This window comes from Tursiops truncatus, chromosome 2, assembly GCF_011762595.2.
Source record: "Tursiops truncatus isolate mTurTru1 chromosome 2, mTurTru1.mat.Y, whole genome shotgun sequence".
In the NCBI taxonomy this organism is placed as follows: Eukaryota; Metazoa; Chordata; class Mammalia; order Artiodactyla; family Delphinidae; genus Tursiops; species Tursiops truncatus.
In genome coordinates, this window is record NC_047035.1 from 84,057,169 (window position 1) to 84,084,113 (window position 26,945).

At 40.2% G+C, this 26,945-nt stretch overlaps 1 protein-coding gene and 1 pseudogene across 5 annotated transcripts in view; one reads left to right on the forward strand and one right to left on the reverse strand.

Annotated features, from left to right (window-relative positions):
- Positions 1–26,945, reverse strand: part of INO80 (INO80 complex ATPase subunit) — a 131,957-nt gene that overhangs the window by 34,924 nt on the left and 70,088 nt on the right. For 4 of the 5 annotated variants that reach the window (XM_019935312.3, XM_073800753.1, XM_019935311.3 and 1 more), the window contains 3 exons: positions 13,199–13,339; positions 5,834–6,059; positions 1,559–1,686 (listed from right to left, as the gene is read on the reverse strand). In XM_019935312.3, coding sequence (XP_019790871.2) covers positions 1,559–1,686; positions 5,834–6,059; positions 13,199–13,339 — 495 coding nt within the window. The remainder of the gene's footprint in view (positions 1–1,558; positions 1,687–5,833; positions 6,060–13,198; positions 13,340–26,945) is intronic. The other variant, XM_073800752.1, reaches the window with a different exon arrangement.
- On the forward strand, positions 8,613–9,073 carry LOC109550011 (small ribosomal subunit protein uS12-like; annotated as a pseudogene).

A 26,945-nucleotide genomic window follows, 5' to 3' on the forward strand; every position in this document is an offset into this window, starting at 1 on the left:
AGGTGCACAGGCTTCAGTTGTTGCAGCGCACAGGCTCAGTAGTTGTGGCTCACGGGCTTTAGAGCACAGGCTCAGTAGTTGTGGTGCACGGACTTAGCTGCTCTGCAGTACGTGGGATCTTCCTGGACCAGGGCTCGAACCCAAGCCCCCTGCATTGGCAGGCAGATTCTTAACCACTCTGCTACCAGGGAAGTCCCTGAACAGAATATTAAGGATGCAGGCAGTCCTCTTATTTTGGATTATTGTTGTTAGGACCTTTAACATAGTCAAGATTTACATCAAACACAACGGCTTAATCACCTCTTAAGGTGACTCACAGTCACTTATAAGCATTTTTTCCATCATTTAGAAATAGATGACCTACTCACAATACAAAAAGGCAGAAACTTCTGCCTGTTGACAGCATTCCAGAGGCTAAACACTTTTTATTAAACATGAAACAGTGATTAAATTGACCTCAAATATTATTTGTTATGTCTCTTGCTAAAAGAAGTTGCCTGATTATTTAAGAGTCTGCCACTGAATTTAGATAAACTCACTGCAAAATTCAGTGAGCCAGCCTTGGCTTCTGAAGAACCTAAAATTCTCCCCTACTGCTACCCTTCATTCCTTCTGCACTGATAGAATCTCTACTCCCTTATTCCTAGATAGGGATAATAATGTCCAATTTCCACTTATTTATTACCAACTAGTCCCTGGAGTAGCAGGGTTAAAATTTAAAGGCTTATTAAATATGTAAAACACACCAAAAAACATGAGAATATTTATACACTACTGACATCCAGATGCTTTAGCCTCTCAACAGATGGCTTTCCAACTTTCTTGCACGAAAAACTTACTCTAGTCGTCTGTGATTATTTGTCCTCACTTTCACTCCTCTGTTTATATGTCCATGACTTTCTCTCCCTCAAATAATAAGCCACTACTTCAACAACAAGAAAGCAGAGAGAATGTCAACTCAGAAGTAATAAAAGAAACAAAATCTGCCCTGCACAGTAAGACAGAGCTGTATCTTTTACCATAACCCAATGGCTGTCAACTTTGGTTATATATTAGAATCACCTTGGGAACTTTTATCCTAATGCCTAGGCCTCATTCCATACTTCTTACATAAGTATCTCTGAGGATGGGACATCAGTATTTTTCAAAGCTCCCCCAAAAGACTGCAAAATGTAGTCAGGTTGAGAACCAATACACCAACTCAGGATGAATAGCTGCTCTCTAATAAGAATTAATCCCAAATCTTGTTTTCCATACAGAATTTCAGAGGACTTTTCAAGAAATTCCTAGGATCTGATCTGCTTTAAAATTTGGGAATTTCTTCACTAGTAAAGGAAGGAAGGAGGGGGATTCTATTTCACTGATACAAGGAAGGAGGAAGAAGTCCTTTGCACACTTTCATATCCGCCAGGAGTTGCTTCTCCTCCCCATATAGATGGTCAAATCACGAAGACAAGTTTTGGGTTCCCATTAAGCAGGACTGACATTAGTCATACAGCTATGATTCCTGCAATTTAAATGTCAAAGCGTCCTAGTCCCCAAAGGTTCTTTCTCCTACCTCCAGCAGGTCTATCATCCTGGTCATCTGGGAGTAGATAAGGACCCTATGTCCTTGAGACTTGAGCCGAGTCAACAGGACATCAAGGGCATACAGCTTTCCACTGTCAGTGATGAGGCTCTCCTTGCCTAGGGAGAAGAAAAGGGGGGAAGCGGGAAATTATATTTAATTGAAGCAGCAAAATCACTCACTGCAAAGCTGTATGCAGCCAAAATTACTGCAACCAGGACGCTTGTCATCATGAGAGCAGGAAAGTACTCTAGAGAAGAATGCAAACCACTGTTAAATCATATCGAGTAGTGCTCTGGGAAGAAATATCCTGAAGTAGGGAAGTGTAGGTCCCCTCCCAACTGACAGTTCCCAATCAGACATCTGCTGCTAAGGCATCTGAAAGTTTCCCTGCTCCACATTTTTTTCCCCCACTCCACATTTTTATTCAAGAGACAGCAGGTATATGTGGACATCTAAGAGTAATATCCATGCCAAACCTGCTGTAAGTGACCTGAGAAATCTGTTTTTCCTTTGTTCACCTTATCTCTAGGTATCTGTTTCTACTAGTTCTGTGGCTACATGGTTTACCTCCCAAAGGCATGAGAATGTAGAGAAACAAGGGCTGCTCTTGCCTGCCCCTAAAGACACTTGAACACCAAGAAATGCACTAAAAACCAAAACCAAAACCAAAATTTAAAAAACCCCTTCCTCTCTTGGATGATTTCAAATAGGTTGGCTGGTAAATGTCATTATCCTAAGCTGTAATTTAATAAAGACACTAGGGCTTATTCAGCTTTTCAGAAAGACTGACTTTGGGTTTTTGTGAAATGGAAGCTGCTTTCACTCACTAATTTGTGCTTCCTCCTTCCTCTTCCCATTAAAAAAAAAAAAAAAAAAAAAAAGGCATTTCAGCCAAAGATCTTTAGAGAACACTTAACTCACAAATTTTCATCTTATCCATTCAGTATCATTCAACTCCCATCACATTTCAGGAAGTAGAGTTTCCTGTTTGCAGACTGGTCCATAAACATACCCTAAACAATTGCTGCTACTAGGAAGGGAAGAGATGAAACTTAAGGGGCTGGGAGACGTAAGAGTATGTTTGCAAGTGGCTGTGGGATGCAAAAAGAGAGACAGAAAGGCTAGAGAGCTCACATACACAGCTAACTACTAAAAGTAAAAAAAGAAAACTGTTATGAAAAACATACTGTCTACCTTTAGTTTCAGGTTTGAACCTGTGGTTTTTCCTCTGAACTACAGAAGCTGACTGTTCAGAGCAATCCAAAAGTTTTCAACGGTCATTTCTCTGTTCTCGCCACTATCTGCCAAGTGCACAATTAATTGTATAAACCGAATGAGAACAGATGTGCTGACAGCACCACAACAAATCATCAGCCACTCTGTTTCTGCTACAAAGCTACAGGTCCTGGATGTTTACTCCTCTGCACTGCAGCCTGCCTTTTCCCACCTTCGGAACATTGCCAGGCCACAGTTCTTCCTCCACCACCCCCTCCCTGACACTGTGGCACACACCTTTGTTCAGCCTCTTTGTTTGGTCCTGTTTAGATTATTGGAATGCTCTCCTTGTTGGCTGCCTTACCAACGCAATCAAATGACTGCAGCTGGGACAGAACCGATTGCTAAGCCCTCTTGCTGGCACCGGACAAGGAGGCCTATATAAATTCCCAGTCTGATCAGGCAGCAATGCTTTCGTAACAACTTCAAGGGTTTCTTCTTGCCAATTACCCTTCTCCTTTAATTGGGTTCCCAAGGGTCCCTCAATTTTGATAGCTCCTAAACATTCCCTAAAGAGGTACCAATCAGCTTCAGACAGTAAGTTTCTTTTTTTCTCATTAAAAGCACAGGAAAGTGAAAAAAAGAAACCCATATGTTTTTCAGTCACTGAGTGAGAGTGGGCAAGCTAAGCACATCAGATTTCTGCAGCCTGCTTATCTCCTCTTTCCATTCATATATAGTCCCTCAACACAAATATTTAAGTATATACAAATCTGTCTTGTGTCTGAATATTCAAAAGCTTCAATTCATCTCAAAATCATGATTTAATGGTTTTCATACCTTCCTGCTTCCCACATCTGCTTTACTTTGCAAGCAGAACGAACTGATGCTAGGATTAGGAAAACTCAGAGATGAAGATGCACACTTAGAAGAGAACTCTGATGCACCTAAAAGAAGCAAGAAGTCGCACCTGCTGTTAGCTTGTTATTGTTTAGGTGGGGGAGGTGGAAGTGGATGGACTGAATTTCTTTGGACTTGCCTGAAGGAAAAAGTCCAAGAAGAAAGTGACATCAGCAACAGCCTTAAAACACTTAAGCAGAAAAAAACAGTTTTCTTTCACTGCACACTGTTGCCTTCTGGGCCTGGCATCCATTACCCAATTTTCAGGAGCTACCAAAGTTGCACTGGACAAGAGCACCACCTGTTGCTAAGCAGGGCACAGAGCCAAGAAGAGCACAATTCCCTAGAAATTAGGCTGACTCTGCCAAGTCAAACCTGTGCCCAGCCCCTTCTTTCAAACAGAAGCTCGAAAAATGTTGAAAAGACCTACGCTACTTTCTTGCAATCTTTCCTACAATCCTACAGTACACAATCTTACAGTATTTTCACTTAGATACAAGCTCTCACTGACCACAGTATAAGATCCTGGTCACTGACAAAATGAATGTATCCAATGGCAGTAAAATTAGGGTAACAGATAAAATAATATCTCCTTTTTCCAAGGAGAGGAGACTTTTGAAGGGATTGTACACACTTCTCTTGGTGAAACACAGAGAGACATTCAAGGTGTGAAATCCAGAAGATTTTGGTCAGTCTCTCAAGGAATATAATAAAACCAACCCTTCCCAGGGAAACAGAAAATGTAAAAGTATAGAGGAAAAAGAGATAAAATACAGGTTCCAATGACCCCTCCACCCCCCACTGCCCTGCCCAGCCAGTCTACCGAGCACAATGGGGTCAGTGAGGAGCTGGTTGGTTCTCACAGTAAACAGCCAGTGAGGCTGGTGCTTTTTATCGATGCAAAAAGAACTCAGACACTTCCTGCTATTTAAACAAGGTCCATTTTTCTTTCAAAGAACAGGAAAAGCCACAAGAGATTCCCACAGCGCCAGCAATAAGCCTTCTCCTTCTGTACTGGGAACTTAGGAGTCAAAATGAAAAAGGGAGAAAGAAGAAATAAGGTGTTATCTTGCTTCTTTTAACACCTGTGCTCATCTTCTGCCGGGGACTCTGTGGTTTCCAAACCTGCTGGCTTCTATTCCTCTATTCCAACTACTATTCAGGCCTGCTTTACACCTGGGCTTTCCCCTTATTTTCTAACAATATACCTTCACCCACTGCTTTCACCTGTTTTAAGTCAGATATGAGGCCATATACATATTGCTCTTGTACACAAAACGGTATCTTCCAGTTCAAAGTACCCCCAAAGCAACTAATAGGTTGACCCAAAGTCCCTCGACACTTGACAAAGTTAACATTAAATGGAAAAGCCAGGCCTTAAAGCCTTTAACCCAGTTATCTCTTAGAAATAGCAGACTCTCTCTTTTGAACCCTTAACTCTAGTTTACTTCCTTTACGTGCCAGTAAGATGAATACAATCAAAGCATCAGAGAATTTGGACAACTGAAACGAACATGGTAGCTTTAAGCTACCACTCCAGTGTGCCTGCAGGTGTAAGCAAGGAACATAAGCCTATGAACCCTGTGTTTGGTTTCCTTAAAAGTAGTCTCACTAAAGCAAAAATGAAAACCTAGTTTCCTTTCAACCCTCGACCTTGACTCTAGTAGGTCTGGGAATCCGCTAGCATTTTGGCACAAAACACTGTTTTTCTTCTGGTTATCATTCAGATCTCTAGTGCTTCGTGCAGGACACTGTTTATGCTACTTAAACTAGGCTTTCTGTGAGTGACGACATTCTCATTCATTCCACTGGCAATGGCACAAGACGACTGTACTCACTCGACCTGAAGCCTTTCCTACGAAGTTTATTTCCCTACACCCCCCGCCCCCATCCCTAAGAGTCATATTCCTCTCTCAGCTGTAAGCTTGTCACAGGAGAGCATTTAGGCAGAAATCTAAAAAAAATTTCTATTTCCACTCAAGTCACAAATTACTTAAGCATTCTTACCTACAATCACTAAGGGTAAAAGAGGAAATAGAAACCTCAAGAACTTTGAATTCTGAATATCTGAAACCACCACATGGAGTATCTTCCTGGTTCTTCCCTTGCCAAAGCCGGGAACATATGCCAAGAGAAAGGAGGACTCACCTGGAATCCTGATGAAAGACCAGCCATTCTGAGGCCTAATGCTCCACAGTCCTCCAGCTGGTTCTGGAAAGAACTGAGACCGTCGATTTAGCCAGTCTGCCGCCAGTTCAGGGGCCCCATTCAACAAACACTGCTTGGCTGCCAGACTCCCTCCTTCCTTCAGCACTCGTCGCTCATATTCTGCACTTCGGTCATTGCAGTAAGAATCCAATGGCACTGCGGTGACCTGCAGTGAAAGATTCACGTGAGATGGCTCTTTCACATTTTCCACACCCACTAAGCCTTTTGGGAACTTTGACTCTGAAATCAGACTAATGTGGATAATTCTTAGACTAGCGGTTTTAACTTCCCTGCTCTGACAAACTAACCTGTCCTTAATAACTGACTTAGTGAGCTTCCCCAGGTAAAAAGCCAACCTCCATAAAAAGAATTTTCAACAAACTAAAGATCCAAAGAGTGCTGGAGTTTGCAGATAAACTGGGATACCAGGTCAGGAATAATTCTATCACAAATATATATATATATATAAAATCACTTTGTCATCTCCCTTCATTGCCAGACAGTGCTTTTGGCAAAGTTCTATTAGCCATACACAGGATGGTGAGGCCATAAAGGGAGCTGGAGATAGTCATCATTAAAGAACTAAAGAGCATCCTCCTGGTGCATCTGAAGCTATCTTTAAGGCTTCTGTGGCAAAGCTCCCAAGTTTGTCAACATTTCTTTTTCCTCTTCCCTGACCAGGTTACTGACTGACAAACGTAATGGAAGATAAGAGAATCTTTCTTTCAGGCCATAAGCTGCCGGGGAGCGTTATGGGGTAGGGATTAGAGAAAGCAATTGCCAGAGAGTAGTGAATTCATTTCCTGGCTAGGGCAGAGGCTTTGCACAAATTCTTATCTCACATTCAAATGCTGCCCCCCAAAGGAACAGAAGGCTCCTGCCAACTTAGAAACACAGGTTTTATCCTTCTTTAATGACCTGGGTCTATTCCCACTATAATAAGCAGCTATGCATTCAGATGTCTGTGAAATCATCTGATAAGGAGTCTGAGGTTACCTTTTGTTAAAATTTGGAGGTTGTGATTACCTGTAAGCCCAGGTTGATAAAAATGCTAAGGTCCCATTATTAGCAGCGAATTGCTCAGAAGAACCATGGAGCTAGACCAAGAGATAGGAAGAATGTGGATATAAGGAGCAAGGGCAGAGGTATGGGAAAGATCAGAACATAAAGTACTGGCTGTATGTAGTTAGGTAGTTCTATTCTTTCTATTATTTATTGGAAGTTAAACATTTAGGAAAATCTACTTGCTACTAACTTTTCTATTTTCATGCCCATCAATATTTAGGGCAATGGTTTGTCAAGTTTTGGTGGGCATAAGAACCTTCTTAGGAGCCTATCTAATGTGCAGATTTTGATCCAGGCCTAAGGTAGGAATCACTACTTCTAGGGTTTTGTTTGTTTGTTTGTTTGTTTTGCGGTACGCGGGCTTCCCACTGCCGTGGCCTCTCCCGTTGCGGAGCACAGGCTCCGGAGGCGCAGGCTCAGCAGCCACGGTTCACGGGCCTAGCCGCTCTGTGGCATGTGGGTCCTCGTGGCACGAACCCGTGTCCCCTGTATCAGCAGTTGGACTCTCAACCACCGCGCCACCAGGGAAGCCCGCGAATGCAATCTTTTTTTTTTTCTCGGTACGCAGGCCTCTCACTGTTGTGGCCTCTCCCGTTGCGGAGCACAGGCTCCGGACATGCAGGCTCAGCGGCCATGGCTCACGGGCCCAGCCGCTCCATGGCATGTGGGATCTTCCCGGACCGCGGCAGGAATCCGTGTCCCCTGCATCGGTAGGCGGACTCTCAACCACTGCGCCACTAGGGAAGCCCTAGTTCTAGGTTTTTAACATGCACCCCAGCATCTCAGGCCAAGCCTTGAGAAATACTGCCTTGGGGTACATAAACAATCAGCTAGCTGACTGTGGGGCTGCAGGTACCTCTGCTAGAAACTGGAGGATACCAAAACTGGAGAAAGAGCATCATTTACCAATAACCAAAGACTACACTACTCTGGCTTACAGATGAAGCTAAATTCATTTTGCTAGGGAGCAGTGCCATCTATGGTCCACATGCAAAACTACAGTGGGTCACAGCAAGCTGGGCCCCTGGTGCTCCAAAACCCAGAAAAGCTCACGCATTAAATCAGCTTACTTAGTACTAGGAATAGGTTTTGGTAGTCTCATGCCACATTTACCCACTCCAAAAGGAGTTTGTTCTCTTGCTTCCAAGTTATTCATCTTTCCCACCGAAAGTTGAGCACAGGCAAATAAAGACCGAAACACAAAGTAGGTGATTAAAAATTGGGTCACGACTTCTCTGGTGGTGCAGTGGTTAAGAATCGCCCTCCAATGCAGGGGACTCGGGCTCGATCCCTGGTCAGGGAACTAGATCCCACATGCATGCTACAACTAAGGAGCACACATGCCCCAAGTAAGACCTGGTGCAACCAGGATAAATTAAATAAATAAAAATAAAAATAGGGCTTCCCTGGTGGCACAGTGGTTGAGAGTCCGCCTGCCGATGCGGGGGACACGGGTTCGTGCCCTGGTCTGGGAAGATCTCACATGCCGCGGAGCGGCTGGGCCCGTGAGCCATGGCCACTGGGCCTGCGCATCCGGAGCCTGTGCTCTGCAACGGGAGACACCACAACAGTGAGAGGCCCACGTACCGCAAAAATAAATAAATAAATAAATAAATAAGTTGTGTCTTTCACTCAGGCCCGTGGCGCTGGCAGGATGGGCAAGTGTTGCAGTCTTCGCACTACCAGGAAGCTCCATAGCCACCGACGAGACTAGAAGTGGCATTATAAACAGTACAAGAAAGCCCATTTGGCACAGCCCTGAAGGCCAACCCTTTTGGAGGTGCTTCTCATGCCAAGGGAATTGTGCTTGAAAAAGTAGGGGTTGAAGCCAAACAGCCAAATTCTGCCATCAGGAAGTGTGTCAGGGTTCAGCTCATCAAGAATGGCAAAAAAATCAGAGCCTTTGTACCCAATGATGGTTGTTTGAATTTTATTCATCATTTAGGAAAATGATGAAGTTCTGGTTGCTGGATCTGGTTGCAAAGGTCATGCTCTTGGTGACATTCCTGGAGTCTGCTCTTAAGGTCGTCAAAGTAGGCAATGTCTCCCTTTTGGCCTTATACAAAGGGAAGAAGGAAAGACCAAGATCGTAAGTTTTGATGTTAAAAGCAGGATAGCAATAAATTTCCATATGCCAAAAAAAAAAAAAAAAAAATTAGGTCTCTCCTGCCATGGCTTGTCCTGGCAGTAGACCAGCAGATACTAAACCAGAGCAGACATCTGCCACCTAGGATATGAGTTTCAGAACGTGACAATCAATAGTGGCTATACTTCCACAAAAATGGTTTGAGAAGCAGTGGTCTGAACCACAGAAGCATGACCAGTTCTATATAGCTCAAACAGCAAGCACTCTTGGATGAGTAAGCATACTTAATCTTTTCTAATTAGAGACTCATATGGACGAATTTTACACTCAAAGATAACTGCTTTTTTTTAAAATCTTATTGGAGTATAGTTGATCTACTATTGTCGTGTTAATTTCTGCTGCATAGCAAAGTAACTCAGTTATACATATATATATTCTTTTTCATTACCGTTTATCACAGGATATTGAATATAGTTCCCTATGCTATACAGTAGGACCTTGTTGTTTATCCATCCTATATATAAAATAGTTTGCATCTGCTAATCCCAAACTCTCAATCCTTCCCTCCCTCCTCCCCCACCTCTTACTTTGATTTTTCTTTTTTTGAAGAAAAGCAGAACATATACTGGAATTATATATAAAAACTTTGGGCCCATATTCTCGACATGAAAAATCAAAAGCTAGCAAATCATGAAGGAATAGGGGGAGAACAGTGACACAGGAAAGAGTGTCATTTCTAGACACTCTAATAGTTTAAAAACAAAACAACTTCTCAAAAAAGCTGAGAAAAAATAAAAATTGCTTTAATCAAAAAAAAAAAACAAAAAAAACCCACAACTTTTTCCAGTTATAAACTTTTACCTATTTTCCAATTTCATTTTACTGATAGTCTTCAAAGTCCAGGATTACAAACTAGGAGGTTTGCAAGGCACAACTCTTAGTAAAAATTAAAAAAATATATATATATACATTTTTAAAATTATTATTATTTTTTTTCCGGTACACGGGCCTCTCACTGTTGTGGCCTCTCCTGTTGTGGAGCACAGGCTCCGGGCGCGCAGGCTCAGCGGCCATGGCTCACGGGCCCAGCCGCTCTGCGGCATGTGGGATCTTCCCGGACCAGGGCATGAACCCGTGTCCCCTGCGTCGGCAGGCGGACTCTCGACCACTGCGCCACCAGGGAAGCCCAGTGAAATATTTTTTAATGTTTTGATAAGCTTATTTGGCAGGAGCCCTGGATCAAGATATATACAGAATCATACAGTGTCATGTTGTAAGTACGTAAGCAGTGAACTCATGAGGTCCAAAAGGAGGCAAACAAGTCCATTTCTACTTAAATTGTGCTTTCTAAGTCAGCTCTATCCTAAACAGCCTCCACCCATTCTGCTAACCCCAAGTGGCCTTCCTGATTGCTCAGAAGCAGATGAAGCATGACATACCCATTCTTGCCTCCCCACAAATGGAAATGCATACACCCTTTAGTCCCACATGAGCAAACCCCTGTTTCTTGCTTCATTAACTTCCTAAACTATAGTATCTTCAGGGGCTGCCTCCTCAAGCATTCAGCGCGTCCTTCCTGAGGACACGTATATTCCTGCTCTAGCTCTAGGAAGCGTGACCGCTCCAAGCGCTTCAGTTTCTTTGTGTGATGAATTTCCAGGGTCTTAGCTTATTAACCCTGCAGAATGATTTCTTAAGCTAATGATAATTCCTTCCTTAGTGACACAGTTCTTCCTGAATTGACCCTAAAGTTTTCACAGCACGTGCCATGGAAATTAATTTGTGTTAACTCAATGCCAGGGTTGAGGCGTCAAAGGAAATCAGTTTCTCTCCACTGCAGATGGGTTAGAAATCAATATAAGATCATTAAAATACCTCATAAAATGTTGCCTTATTCACACCCCCGGCCTGATCTACAGATCTTGTGTGTGTATAAAACATTCAGACATGTTTAAAACTCTTCTTCCTGTCCTCCTAACTATGGGGTGATTACTCCCATTTCAGATTTAGCACATGCTACGTGAAGAAACTCTACAAATGTGGGGAGAAGGGCTGAACAGGAAAGGGTGCTGGGGAGGAGCCCCTCAGCCAGAGGAGAAAAGCTTCCTCCTGCTTCCTGCCTGCCACCACACCTTTAGGCTAACAGTCTTCTTCAAGTTACTATTGTTTTTTTAGGGAAACATCAGTACCAGGCATGATAGTTTAGACTTCAGGCTCCTCAGAAACAATACGTAAGTAGTACAGTGGGGGTCTGTATATGTAAGTATGTCAGAAGAGTGGGGTTATTCTTCAGAGTGGTTGGCTACAGAGCTTTTATTTTTTTTATTTTTATTTTTATTTTGTGGTACGTGGGCCTCTCACTGTTGTGGCCTCTCCCGCTGCGGAGCACAGGCTCCGGACGCGCAGGCCCAGCAGCCATGGCTCACAGGCTCAGCCGCTCCGCGGCATGTGGGATCTTCCCAGACCAGGGCACGAACCTGTGTCCCCTGCATCAGCAGGCGGACTCTCAACCACTGTGCCACCAGGGAAGCCTGGGCAATTCACTTTTTACTGGCTCTATAAAACACGGGGAATATGAGAAGTAAAAAATGTCTTGACATCCCTCTCTCAAAAATCTAGGCTTCCTCTTATCGGCCTCTCCATGTACATAACAGATTAGGAGAGTAAAAAGGAAACAACCATGCAACTATGAAGCCTGAAGGCTGCTTTCTATGCAAGCCCTTGGCTTTAGATGTTTTCTGGAAAAAGTGCTTTTCCCTAGATCAACTTAAGCTTCAAAGACCAAGAATGCTTTGGAAGAACTGGGTACCTACAAAACCCAAATACTTTCTGGAGAATCAATATAAATCAAACAAAGTTGATAATGGTAAGAGAATCAAGTTTGTGTAGCACAGGACAAGCAGAGAAATCTAGGCAGGCAGGAAATCAATGGGACTCTACTGTCATCTCATTTCCATTCATCATCTTTCTTTGGATCCTCTGCCAGATTCTGACCTTTGATAACTTAATAAAGTTAAGGATGTAAGCTGATATAAATAATGGTAGAGAAATATCATCACAAAGAAGAATTAAAAGTCTCCACCTTCTTTGAATGGAACTGTGAAAACAGTAGACTTGCTAGGATGAGCGAAGAAAACAAGATAAAAACACAGAAGGGTAAGAAAAGTCAACCTCTTAGAGTCTCCTGGCTAAATGAAAGTTGCCCTTAGAGCAAATGGAAACAAGCTGGAAAGACAAACTTGTTTTTGCTCTAATTGCAGTCTGGCCACATCTCTACTCTGCCTCTCCCCCTTCATGTACTGCTTCATGGTTGTAAGAGAGTTTCTGTCTGGCTCTGATCAGAAAGACATGAAGAGTGGAAGATGTAAGCGAAGTAAACAGCCACAGTGTGCCAAGGGGAGCCTTTGCAGCAACACTGTCGGCAATCACCAGAGTGCCCTGTTTTGATAAACAGGGTATCAGGAAGGATCTAACAGCTGTTCAAAGTTGAAACCACAATAGAAACTACTCCCAATCTGCGAACAAGACTACTACCACTGACTGGTGGATATGGCCCAATAGTCACTTTTCAGAGGGAACACACTTGTGAACCACAGTCCAGGCAGAGCTGCTGAAGAAAGCTAGAGAATACCATCTAAGAAGTTTCTTGATGCTGGAGTGTTATGTTTCCCTTTGTTATTTGGAGACTGTACTGAGGCGATAAGGCCAGATCAAATCTCCCTCCTAATCGGGCCCCCTCCTCTGAAAAACCCTCAAAAACCTCAACACAGGTGACAAATGGCTCCCTCTTCTATTCAAATATTCCACTGTTCCTGTCCCTGCTATTGGGTGATAACCTACCTAGTAACAGATGGCTTGCTCCCATGGTAGTTTAGAGCCCCAGGCTAAATGAGAGGAACTACACGGAAGCAACATCAGGGAAAGAAGTCACTTCTATTACCATACAACTGTTCTCAAACCAACACTATTCAAAGTGAGGAGTGCTGTCTTGGGAAAGCCAGGACCACGGATCTCCTTTCTAAATACCGAGCATTTATATGTTTCTCAAGGTCCAAATAGCTTAAAACAGTTCTGGTTAAGAAATGGATCCCTTGAAAACTGGTTTATTTCTTCAGACACCATCTATTTTATCTCTTCCCTCCTGCGGCACTTACTCGTGGACTGGCCACACACAAAAAAGATGGCAGCTCAGTGAGCAGGCAGCAACGAAGCGAGGAGGTAGCTGATCTCCGCTGATGGATGACCTGGTCTGAGTAGCCACTCACTGCTTTACAGTGGCTGCTGAAAACCAGAGACTACAAAACAAAAATGCAAATTAGTGCTACTGACAATTATTTAATGTAAGCAAAACAGAAAAAATATCACATATAATCAAGGTTCATTCTAATTTCAAACTGTGCTTTTATTAATGTACCTTAGGTAAATGTCATCTCTAATTCTGCCTTTTTCTGGAAGAGATTCTGTTTATTATAAATAGTTACAGCAAAATTTTCATTAGACAAAACAACATTTTGTGTATGTCGGGGAAGTTTGGTTCATTTGTTAAACTGTGGATACAAACCCATTTGTCTTGAGCTAAAAAAGATGACCAATAATATTTCCTCCTAAATTTTTCTTTTAGGCAGATCTGTTTAGTATTTCATGTGTGTACAACAGTGCAGTATAGCTCTAGCAAGGTTAGAAGTTCTATTTATTTGGAGGTATCAATAAAAGTGGTCAGGAACAGGAAACAATATCTCTTTAGTTCCTCTAACCTAACTACCATTTAAAAAATTTAAAACTTACATTACTGTATCAATTCATTTTAACAGACTTAAAGCTCATGTTAAAGCTTCAGTTTGCAGCCATTCATATGAAAGATTTTCAAGTATGGAATGTTCACATACAAAGAATTTGTCAGTGGGATTACAATGTTGTATCAATATATTGCAGGTGCAGTTCTTTATTCAGTTCAATATTAGACATTTTATCTTTGGATCTCCATTCTCGATTATTTCATTTATTTGTCTTACTGGTTTCTCAAGGCAGGCTGGTAACCTAAATAATCATATGAATGAAGATAATACAAAAACTGCGAGGAACAGTAACCAGGACCCTCTGCAGGAGAATAACAGTTATAATTCCAATACCGAAAGTGTCCAGTACCAAATCTCTTCAAAGCTTCTTTGTTTAGTATATATTTCCTCCTGAAGTACATGGGTTCTTCAGGATCACAGTTTGAAAGAAGCCATCTCAAGTTGTCTAGTAGGACAGGTGTATCATAATCTGCTTTCATGAAGCAATCAGCACCTTCTAAATAATGGGCATGAAAAAACTGAAAGGCTTTAAATGTTTCCCGCAGAGTTGGGACGTCTTCAGTGATTTCTAATCACACTGTATGGAAGTCTTTACAACACTTCAGTACAATGCTGGACTCATGTAGCTTTGATATGTTTGACATTTTTCTCCAGATGTTTAGGTCCCATCATTAACCAGAAAAGAACATTAATCTTCTGATATCGTTTTTCAACAATATCTGTGTTCTCATCTTTATGTTGGATAGCATCTGCACTGAGATTTATCCACCTCTCTACATGTTTATCTCCATTATCACCTGAATGCCTAGTGTGAGGATCATTATGAAGATTAATAGACCAGGTGTCACCCTGTTCTTCCAATACTGAATACTGACAAGCTAGGATCATTACTAAAAAAATCCTATTGCTGATACATAGATGAAAGTAAAAAAAAAAAAAAAATGTATCCAATTTTCTTGTTTTCTGAAAGTTCACTTCTGATTATTAGTAATAGCTCTTCTTTCCCCTCCTGAGGGTGAAGAGATGACACAAGCCTAGCAACCGCTGCTCGTATCTGTCGTAGTTCAGGGCTGCTAGCTGGGGTGTCCACTGCCACCCGGGTGGCTGAGATAGCAGCAGTGGCTGGCCCAGAGACTTCTGAATTCTTTACTAACTTCTAAAGAGCAGTATCCGTTATCACTTTATCTTTGTAAAAGGAGCTTCTTATACTCCTATTTCTTATACTCCTAAAGAGCAATATCTAAACAATGTCTCAGGGAGGGATCTCTTAAAGTCAACCTCATTTTCAGTATTCTTAAATGGCAAAATCCAACAGATAAGAGATGAAAGAATGCCCATTTCCTTCAATTATTTTCTCTCCAACATTGTAGTTATTAATAAGGGATACAACAATCACGATAGGGAGTCATTTTAACACAATATTTTGCTTGTGGTACCTTTCTGGAAAAAGTCTAATGATAATTTTATTTCCGGGGTGGTCATTCCTAAATTAGAACATGTTCACTTGTCTTATATCAGTTAGGTTAAGACAGGCTTCTCATTGGCAGTCACTAAATCAAGGTGATTTGTAGCTGATTCCAGATTTAAAAAGTGATTCACTAGCTCAACATACACAAGCCTTAGCTTTAGAGAAACCCTGACTACCCCCAGTACACTTCACTCAATCTCTACTTTTCTAGATCATTTTCTCTTAACACTGGTTCCATCAAATCTTCCTTAGCACAGGTGGTCCTTGGTACCATACTATCCACATTCCCTTCACATAAGGACATGAACTGCTAGGTACTGCTAGATACAGAAAATTTTAATGCTTAATAGAGAAGAACACAAAGGACACCTTCGGCACCACTGTGTAGGATGCAGGGGGCGGGGGGGAGGGTGCAGAAAAGAAGATTCATTACTTCTTTAGTCTACTTTGGCCTAAAACAAATTAGAAAAAAAGAAACAATGTCACACAATGAGAGATGCGACTTGGTAATAATGTGGTCACAGTTTTTGCTCTTCTGTTGTCCCCTCCTCGTGTTCTTGAGTATCTTACTACCCTGTAGGCACTGGCAACTGTGTGTCTTGCTGCCAGTACTGCAATATACACACAGCAGTGAAGGAAGGCTTTTGTAGAGTCTTTTGGCACCATGCAAGTCTCAAGTGAAAAATAACAGGGCAGTATGATAGGCCCATCAGCTGTACACTACCTGCCACAGTGGAGCACAGAGAACACACAGATGTTTTCCCCTCAGATACATACTTGTCCACTTAACAAGGGGCCGTTCTTTGCTTTCCATGCCTTATTTAAAATTAAAAAGAATACTTATGCTAACGTTAGGTCTTCATTACTTAGAAATTAATTTTCTGTTTTTGCTCTTAAAGAACACGTCAAACTCAGATATAGAGAAAAGGTCTCACTTAAAATGAAAGGGTGTAATGTTTATAGATCAATTGCTAAGATTGCATGGATTCTATTTTCACAGATATTCTAAGTAACCAAACAAAAAGGGGGAAATAAAATACAGAAAAACTCTGAAAACAATGGCTTCCCAGAGCTTTCCACAAGGGGTACTGGCAGCTCTCATGATCTCAGGAAATGATGATACAGATACTGCAGTTGCAAATTAACCTCCAGTGGAAGAGTTTTTGGAAACTTCCTGTTTGGGGGATTCTTCATCAATAGCCATTCTAAGCTCTCTAAGCATTTAATAGAGTATAGTGTTTAAAACTTAAAACACACACCACTCTTTTCAAAATAACTCTTTATGCTTAGATTCTTTTGTATATATATTTTTAAATCTTTTTTTTTTTTTTTTGACTGTGCTGTGTCTTAGTTACGGCCTGCGGGATTCTTTTTAGTTGAGGCATGCAGGAACTAGTTCCCTGACCAGGGATCGAAACTGGGCCCCCTGCACTGGGAGCGCAGAGTCCTAACCACTGGACCACCTGGAAAGTCCTGTATATTTTAAATTGCAAAATCTGAAATTCCCTCAATTTCTATAAGTTAGTTGGCTCACTAGAGTTGTAGAGTATATAAAGCTTTCAACACGTATAATGCCTAAGCAGACCATAACCATGACAACAGTTTCACTGGGACAGGAAATGAAGTTAATGCTGGTACTGTTTCTGCCAATTATCATTTTTAACATAGTATTTAACTGGATACAGTATAAAATCTGTTCTGCCTCCCCAAAAGATGGCTAAATGGTGTATTTCCTACAGATTCTGGTTTTTGTCTTTATTCTTCTGAGCAAAATAAGATTAAAAAGAAAAAAATTCATATGTGTGAGACTTGCACTCTAACCCTTGTAAAACTGTACAAGAAAGGAGCTCTGGTCAGAGCCTACAGTGGGGAGGGAGATTTGTGAGAATGAATTCATAAAATTTTTTAACTAAATGCTATTCCTTCTTGAACTCATCACCAGTAAAGCAGGGTAGAGAACAATGAGGTTAAGAGGACAACACAGAATCATGCTGGCTTTTGTTCTACAAGCATCACAAGAAATCAGAAAAGCATTCACGTCAAGTAAGAGACTTTAAAAGGCCCTAAACTTCGTTCAAAGTACCCTAAGTGTCATCTGATCCATGTCCTTAGCCTAGTTCCTAGTTCCTTGATGTTTTTGTACCATCCCAAAGCCAGCATTATGAGAATGGTACTTCCTTGAACTCTGTAACACAGAATTCAAATTTAATATTCACTGCAGAGTAATATTCACTGCAGGGTAAGAAGAAGAGTTTTATAGGCACACTCAGTGAGGGGAAGATCTCACTGTTCACATTCATTCACGTCCATGGGTGGCAAGGAAGATGAGAGGATTGGATTAGACTGCTGGATATAACTCAGGTAGTATGTGATTTAAGATAGCTTACCACGAACAAGATGACAACATGCAGGTAAGTCAACATTCATTAACTATCTCCTCAGAGGAATAAGAACAAAGCCTTCACCTTGATCTGATGATAGGAAGCTGTATTTAGGAGACAGGCTGCTGGAACAATACCTACTACTTTTCATAAAACAAATGAAGGCACAGCTACTTTTCATAAAACAAATGAAGGCACAGAAGAGAACAGGATGAAGGGTTTTCTGCAATAAGAGGATAAAGGTGAATATGGAAAAATTAATTCAAAGTTAATCTGGTAGCTCCAAAGGAATTTTACTCAAAATTATTTTTGAATAGTACAAGAGACCTGGCACTCGCTTCCAATTTTAGCATTTCCCCTTGTCTCTTCTCTCAGGTTTGTCTGCTTGAGAATAATCCCCAACTTTACTTTTAAGACTGATCTTGAACATGGAAGCCGGATTCATGTTCTCCCATCAAAACACTGAAACATAAATTTGTGTTTACTTTACGTATTAAACAAGGCTACTCTACTTCACAGTATCACAAAAGAAAGCAAAACAAGGATTTGGAGAAACAGCATCTCTTCACCATTATGTTTACAAATAATCAAAGTTACATAATCAGAACTAAGTTGGCAACTCAAATGAAAATGCAAGATACAGAAAAAAACAGAGCTTGCAATGAAAAAAAATTTGCTCACAAGGAGTTAGGGCTTCTGAGCAATGAATTTCGGTTGAAGATGAACGGCACATATTATACTGCATTTGCAGTAGCTAATAAAACTGTGAACAGACAGGTAACATGGAGAACAAGGAGAGGTGATACCAGCATCCCTTCCAATTTATGAACTTTCATAGCGTCACAGTCAGAACCCATCTGTTGCCTAAGCCAAAATCTCAGAACAGGGAATACCAAAACAAACGTGGTAATGAAGTAACTAATACAAAAGGCATTGAAGCTCCTCCTTGCTCTCTCTCTTGAATCACTCACTCTGGGGGAAGCCAGCTGCCATGCCATGAGGACACTGAAGCAGCCCCATGGAAAAGTCCACACATCGAGGAACAGAGTCCTCCAGACAACAGCCAGCACCAACTTAACCAGGCATATAAGTGAGCTAACCTGGAAGCAAAAACTACGGCTCCAGTCAATCTTTCAGGTAACTGCAACCCTAGCTGATATCCTGACTGCAACTTCATAAGATTTTCTGAGTCGGAATCACCTACCTAAGCTGCTCCCGAGTTATTAACCAACATAAACGATGAGATATTAAAAATGTTCATTGTTTTAAGCTGCTAGATTTGCGGGTAATTTGTTATATAGGTATAGGTAACTACTACAGGGGCTAATATCCACAATTGATACCCTTTTGAAGATGTCTAAAAAGTAGCTTCTTTCTGCTGGTATATTTCTCACTCCCAAGAAATGCCTCTAGCTCTCAGCTCAAATGCAGGGCAAAAATAACTAATGTGCAATAAACTCAATGCATGATCAAACAAATTAGCAATGCCACCCATATTTCCCAACCTCCAAGGAAAAGTTAGAACTCTTCACAAAATTCTATTTTAAATACAGAGGAAGACTATACTTCTAATTTTAGGGTGGAGGACATTCCCTCAGATAACAAAACACAAAGTTCCAAAGGGAAAAACAACACTAATACAATGCACCAAGACTTACTAAGTCATTCAGTAAACATTTATTTAACCTTGTAAGTGCAAGGTGCCTAAAATAACCCGACCACAAAGACAAGAGGGACTATGTCCAAACATCTAAATTCTGTTCTCACACTTGGGGGGGGAAAAAGAAATGAAGAAAAAAAAGAAAGAAAAAAAGTAACAGAATTGTGGGGGGTTTTTGGCCCTGACACGCAGCACGTGGGATCTTAGTTCCCTGACCAGGGACTGAACCTGTGCCCCCTGCACTGGAAGTGTGGAGCCTTAACCACTGGACCACCAGGGAAGTCCAAAAATGACAGAACTGTTTAACAGCACTTTTTTTTTTCATGTTAAGCTTGGTTTCAGTCTTTCTGCACATTGTAAAATATTCTTTGTATTAGAGAAGTATCTTTCTATTAATTATAGAGCCCCTACCTGTATTCACTGGTTTTCTACCATACAAAAAGGATAGTTAACCACTTTTGCAACCACTATCAATCATCTTTCGTGCATGTTTGATTTCCCTCTTAGCTGCCTTTTCTTCTTTTTTCGTCTTCAAATCTGAGTCTCCTCTCTCTTACAAACTCAGCTTTTAGTTAAAACCAACTGTCCCTCCTGAAATGTCTTCCTATTCTTTTTAACTGTTACACTTCATTACCTATTTCCTAACCAGAATCCTTCTCCTTGTAAATCCCTGCACCTGGGCCTCCTCTGTTATATCTGCACTCGTAACATCAAAGAGCTCCTAATTCATTCCTAAGTGTTCACTTTAAACTTGATATAGAATTCAGCACTCCCTCTGAATCCTCTCTTGAACTCTGGGTTTTGGAAGTTATTCCTTCACTGCCAATGCTCATCCATATCCAAATCAGAGTCCATTCACCCTTTCTTCACCATCTTTTGGTTACAACTATTTCTGTTGGGTCCTTTGTACCTGATACTTGGAACTTTGGTTTAATACCCTCCTTAACATGGATTCCCACATCCAATCTTTCTTGTTATCACACTCTTGAGATTAGTCATCAAGTACCAATGGCAGAGATCCCCACTGATGTGCTGTAATGACTTGAATGATTTAACAGCCTTCCTAAAACCAACTACCTGATTATTCCTTCCCATGGCTTGACAGTAGCCACCAAAACTTTATTCCCCCAGGATTACAACAGTATCATCTATTGAAGAAGGTGAGCCAAAAAAGGGCTGAAACTCCTGGTTTAGTATCTAAACCCCAATAGACTGGCTTTCAAAGATTCCTTGGGAGAAAAGGTGACTTACCTTTCTGGCCTTTTTTCTCACTACTGCTCTGTATTTTGGCTCAAATCTTCAACTTGGAAAATCCTTCCTTCTACCCAGGGTCCCTACCACTCAAGATCCAACTTAAACAATACCATTTCTATAAAAGAGTTTTTTGTCCATTTTAACCTAAAGTGATCTCCTATCCTGAACTTTACCACTAATCATCTATCATTATTTTGGCAGTTAATTATGTTTTCTTTCATCTCTGATCTTGAATCATTTCTATTTTTAAAGTCCTTTTAACTTTGTGCATGTCTTTTTACTATATACATGAATGAGTTTTCAAACCAGAAAATAAGAGACCATGACTGTTAACACACCTTGCTCACAATAGGCACTGATGCGTGACACGTTTGTAAACAACATTAATTACAAGTGCTTTTTCTCTGTGGGAGTAGACTGACACTGGGAGGAGGCTATTATGAAAGAACATTAGAAAAACCCCAACTCTTAAGCCAAGATCACAGTCAACCACTGAAGATTCAGTCAATCAATAAGCTCTTCTGATATACATACAAATTAATGGACCCATTCACTCAATCCTATTGGCCCTTGGGATCAAACAAGTGAAAACAGCAGGAGAGAAAGAGTGAAGAGTGTATGGAAAAAAATAGTACTTTCTCCAGTAAATAGTGTGTCCTCCCCTCTATTAACATTCCTTACTCAATTAGCCTTCTTTTAACTGCCTGGATCAGTGGTCTCCAGAGAAATTACATGCAGGCTTCACAATGTAAATAATATTAATATGCTATTATTTATGTATCATTTTAAAAGAAATAATGCATAGGTATTGGCAAAATGGATAAAGAATGTTTTAGTAATAGGGGACATAATCAAAAAACATGGGGCTACTGGCATTGCTGAAAAGAGTTTAAACTAAGATAGATAAGCTGATTCAAAATTTACATGAAAATGCAAAAGGCCAAGAACAGTGAAGGCAATATTGAAGAAAAACAAAGCTAGAGGACTGGTGCTACCAGTTATCAAGCCTTATTATGAAGCTATAGTTATTAAGATAAAGTGGTACTGGTCAAGGATAGACAAATGGACTAATGGAATAGAACAGGGTCTAGAAACAGACCCACACATATACAGCCACCTGTTTGACAAAAGTGATGCTGCAGTGCAACAAGGATGGTCTTTTCAACAAATGAACTTGGGTCAAAAGGATATGGATATCTGTAAGTCAAAAAATGACAACCCATAACACAGACTGAAAACCCAGTTTCTTGTAGATCCGAATGGTAAATCAAAACAACCTTTGGAGAAAAACAGAATTATCTTTATGACCTTGGTAAAGGCAAAGATTTCTTCAACAGGACACAAAAAATGCTAACGATTCAACAGAAGACAATATTTAGAGTGATAAAGTAAGCTACAGAGTAGAAGACATCTGCAATACATAAAGAACTACAAAACACCATGAAAAATACAGACAGACTAACAGAAAAATAAGCAAGGGTCTCAAATAAGCACTTCATAAAGGAGGTTATCCAAATGGCCAATGAGCATTAGAAAAGGTACTCAATATCATTATTCATAAGGGAAATATAATTTAAAGCCACAGTGAGATACTACCACATAGAAGGACTAAAATGAACAGACAAAACAATGTCACATTCTGGTAAGGACATGGAGCAACTAGAACCTCTTATACACTGTTAATGGGAATGAAAATGGGCACAACTGCTTTGGAAAACTGTCTGGCATAACCTATTATAGATGACCATATGCATACCCTATGACCCAGCAATTTGACTACTAGATATATATACCCCACAAAATACATATGAATTTTCATTAAAAGGTGTGTACAGTAACGTTCACAGCAGCACTATCTGTAATAATAAAAACTATAAGCCACCCAAACATTTTGCCTATAGTAACTCTTACAGGGAGGACACTGGGAGGAACAATGAATGGAAGTGGGCACAAAGGGGCCTCTGAGGTAAAGTTCTAACAGTGTTTTGTGAAGTTATCAAGCTGTATGTACACTTATGATTTGTGCACTTTCCTATATGTATGTTAGTATCTCTAGAAGAATAGCCAAGGCAATAAGAAAAAGGTTTATATTTTTTTAATATAGTATACCTATTACTTCTCTCTGTCTCTCTAATCTCCTTGGCCTGTTGTTTACTAAAGGAAAGCAAATGGTCATATTTTCAGAATCAACTTAGCTGCTTCTTAGACTCATGAATTCAAACGGTTATTAATTAATTTCATTAGAAAAAAATTTTAACTCTCTAATAATTGATTAGCGTTACTGGTTATCATTTCCAAGTTTTCTTCCTACCTCCTTAAGCTTTTAAAGATGGACCCACATTTATATGTCAGTCCTTTTCTAATCTTTCAAGACTTTTCTTTGTCTTCCTGAGGTTCTAATTCACCATATGAATGATAGCAAATACCTCTCAAGTCATATTTTCAGGACATTTGCTAAAACTAGTAAGCACAATTTTAAGTTTGTTTTCTGTGAAAATAAAAAATTTTCTCTCTGATTCCACAGTAGTAGCGTCCCTGTATAAGTAAAGGAATCTTCCAGATGATCTGTAAATTGTATTAATAATGCCAGAAGTATTTTTGTAGATTTCAATGACAACAAACAAGTCATGTCAGGAAAAGGCACAAAGCACATACATGATGAATTTATCCCACACAAAGCAACAAACAAAAAGAATCCAAGACCCTGTATCTAAATCCAAATGACAAATCCAAACATCAGCAAGACAGATAATTATTACATTTAAGTCTCACCACTGCTGTCCATACTTGAAGAGTTACCTTTGAAAAAAGGCTCATTTTTGTCAATCATATTTTTGTGAAAAACTGTAAACTGGCAGGATTACAACAGACTATGAAATCTGGATGTGTGTTTCTGATGTGTGTATGTATGCTAAAATACCATGCATCTTAAGTTTTAGCTTTTATACTCTTAACAAAGGAATTTTGGGAATCTGTTGTAAAGGATTAGGTGTTCAAAATTTCCTTCTCTATCCTTCTTTGCAAAACAGACAATGTAATATTCTCTAAAATACTTCTTGAATAAGAGAAAAACTCAGTTCGGGACTTCCCTGGTAGCGCAGTGGTTAAGAATAAGCCTACCAGGGCTTCCCTGGTGGCGCAGTGGTTGAGAGTCCGCCTGCCGATGCAGGGGACACGGGTTAGTGCCCTGGTCCAGGAAGATCCCACATGCTGCAGAGCGGCTGGGCCCGTGAGCCATGACCGCTGAGCCTGCGAGTCTGGAGCCTGTGCTCCGCAACGGGAGAGGCCACAACAGTGAGAGGCCCGCGCACCGCAAAAAAAATAAAATAAAATAAAAAAGAATAAGCCTGCCAGTGCAGGGTACATGGGTTTGAGCCCTGGTCCAGGAAGATCTCACATGCTGCGGAGCAGCTAAGCCCGTGTGCCACAACTACTGAGCCTGTGTTCTACAGCTCGCGAGCCACAACTACTGAGCCCGCATGCCACAACTACTGAAGCCCACAAGCCTAGAGCCCGTGCTCCGCAACAAGAGAAGCCACCGCAAAGAGAAACCCATGCACCGCAATGAAGAGTAGCCCCCGTTCACTGCAACTAGAGAAAGACCATGAGCAGCAAGAAGACCCAACGCAGCCATAAATGGAAGGAAGGGAGGGAGGAAGAGAGAAAGAAAGACTGTTTGGAGAAATCAGTGTGAGAAACAGTACAATAGTGGTAAAAGGCATATTCTAACAAAGCCATTCTTGGGGGACAGTTCTCATAATAAACTACTTTGCTCAAGTCTGAATTGGGTTTTTTCAAAATTACTTAACTTTATTTATATTATCTCTGAATAGGAGGGATATAACAGGTACATGCCAAAATATACTAAGACAGAGATGGACCTTGATCACTAACTACATGTCAGGGTAACTCTGCAATGAAATGTGCATATTGATCTCAGAGTGACTTCTGGTGGTCTCTTTCATATTCAGAAAGTGAGACCTTCTTCCTTAAGTCCCAAAATGTCAGTTTCTTTCCTTTCTTACTATTAAAAAGAATGATCCAGAATCTTTCTATATGGTGACTTTCTTTACCTAGTCCCCTTGCTATTCTAATATCATGCAGTCACTGAATGCTGTATTTTTCAAACTGTGAGTAGTAGGGTCATGAAATCATTTTTTAGTAGCTTCCAAACTAACATTAAGAAAAACAAAAGGAAAAAACTCTGTGCACTGAAGGAGGGTAAATACTGTTTTGTGAATATTTTGTCTTAAAAATTTATGGATGTGTAATATTTATATATGTATGTAATATCTGATATATCTACATAACTACAGGTGGTGTAAAATATTCTTGTGAGTCATGGTCAGACTTCAAAAGCCACAGATATAATGGGCTTTATTATATTTTTATTGTTACACATGGAGCTTCAACAAAATGATTCTTCATTCAGAACCCAGTCTAACCTTTAAGGCTAGATATCATGTAAAGATTATTCTGCTTAGTTGAAAGCAAATATTTCTTAGAACAGATATACCAACCAACTCTGGCAAGATACACTGGTATTTCAATATATGTATTTTGGAGATAAGGATGGTGAGACCAAAAGCAGAACAGTATCTCTACACATACATGATTAGCTTTCAGCTACCTGTGGCTCAGTAACTCAGTGTACATTCTAAGCCACTAAAAGAGCAAAGGTCTATCTATAACACAAAATAAAAGTAAAGAAGAGGACATGGAAGTGAATCTAACTTTGGAAAAACCAGTTTCACATAAAGCATATTGCCCACATCTAAATTTCTCAGGAAATTAACTGATATAAGGACCTCACTGAACAGGTGATCTGAACATACTACTGTATTTTCATAAAGCAGAAGACTACAAATAAGTGATGCATATCTTTCAGTGTTAAGTAAGATGCAGGTATCTACATAATAGAGCATAAAAAACCCCTGGGAGAATGGTGCGCTCTGTACCAAAAATAAAACTAGTAAAAAAATTTTAACTGTAGTAATATAGAGTACCAAATGTAAGGAAATTGGTCTACAGAGGTTAAGCAACTCTTCATTAGACATATCAGTATTCACTAGTAGGAAGTCACCTTGCCACAACTGACTATATTATTCCAAACAGGCTGGAACCCAATTCTATTCTCCTTCTGCATTAACGATCTTATCTTCAGAGTCCAAAAAAGTATATGGAGCAATGCTTGAGAAACTAACTGGGAAAACAGAAGAAAAGGAAATCATACGGGTTCTCCAGTATACAGGGGGCAAATAACCAGATGCAGCCAAAGAACATCCTACATTCGATAGCTGTATGACTGATGACACATTAAATTTTCTAGAGGATACAAAGAAAAAGTTCTACCTTCTAAACTTTTAATCTAGTTGAAGAACTACAACATATAAACATACAAGTCTCTTACTAAAACTCTCCAGTGTTACACCCATTTCATTCAGAATAAAACCCAAATCCTTAGCATTAACTTATGAGGCCTCACATGATCTGAATCTGCACCTATCACCTATCACTTATTTCCTATCCCTTTTCCCCTTACCTACTATACAACGGCAAACAGTTATATGAAAAAGTGCTCAGCATCATTACTTTCCATGGAAATGCAACTGAAAACCACAAATTCAAAATAAATGGGCCAACAATACCAGGGGTAGGCAAGATTTACAAGAATAAATCTCTCACATTGCTGGTGGGAGTTTAACTTTGAAAAACCATTTTGGAAAAATGTTTGGCAGTGGGAACTAAATCTAAACATACGTATACATGATGATACAGCAATCCCATTTAGTTGCAGGCCGCAACTAACACCTGATGCAGCCAAATAAATAAATAAATAAAAACAGTACAATAATAAATTGTGATTAGAAACAGACAATGGAACACTTCATAGCATTAAAAAAGAATGCTACAGTGCAACATGGATGAATCTTACAGACATAATAATTGAGGGAAAGGAGCCAGACACAAAAGAGTACACACTGGATCATTCCATTTACATTAAGTTCAAAAACAGGGTAAAATAATCTGGGATGATAGCAGTAGAATAGTGATTACCTTTATTTGTTGATTTGTTCTGAACTAGAGGTTTCAAATGGGAAGAAGTATGAGGGAGACTTCTGGGTGCTGGAAGTATTCTATACCTTCATCTAGGCAGTTGTTACACAAGTGTATACACATGTATAAATTCAAAGAGTTGTACACTTAAGATCTGTGTACTTCACAGTAAAGTTATATACAAAACATATATTAAATATACACACACACACACACACACACACACACACACACACACACAAAATGTCTATTAAGTGATATGTAATAAGCTATAACACTACACTG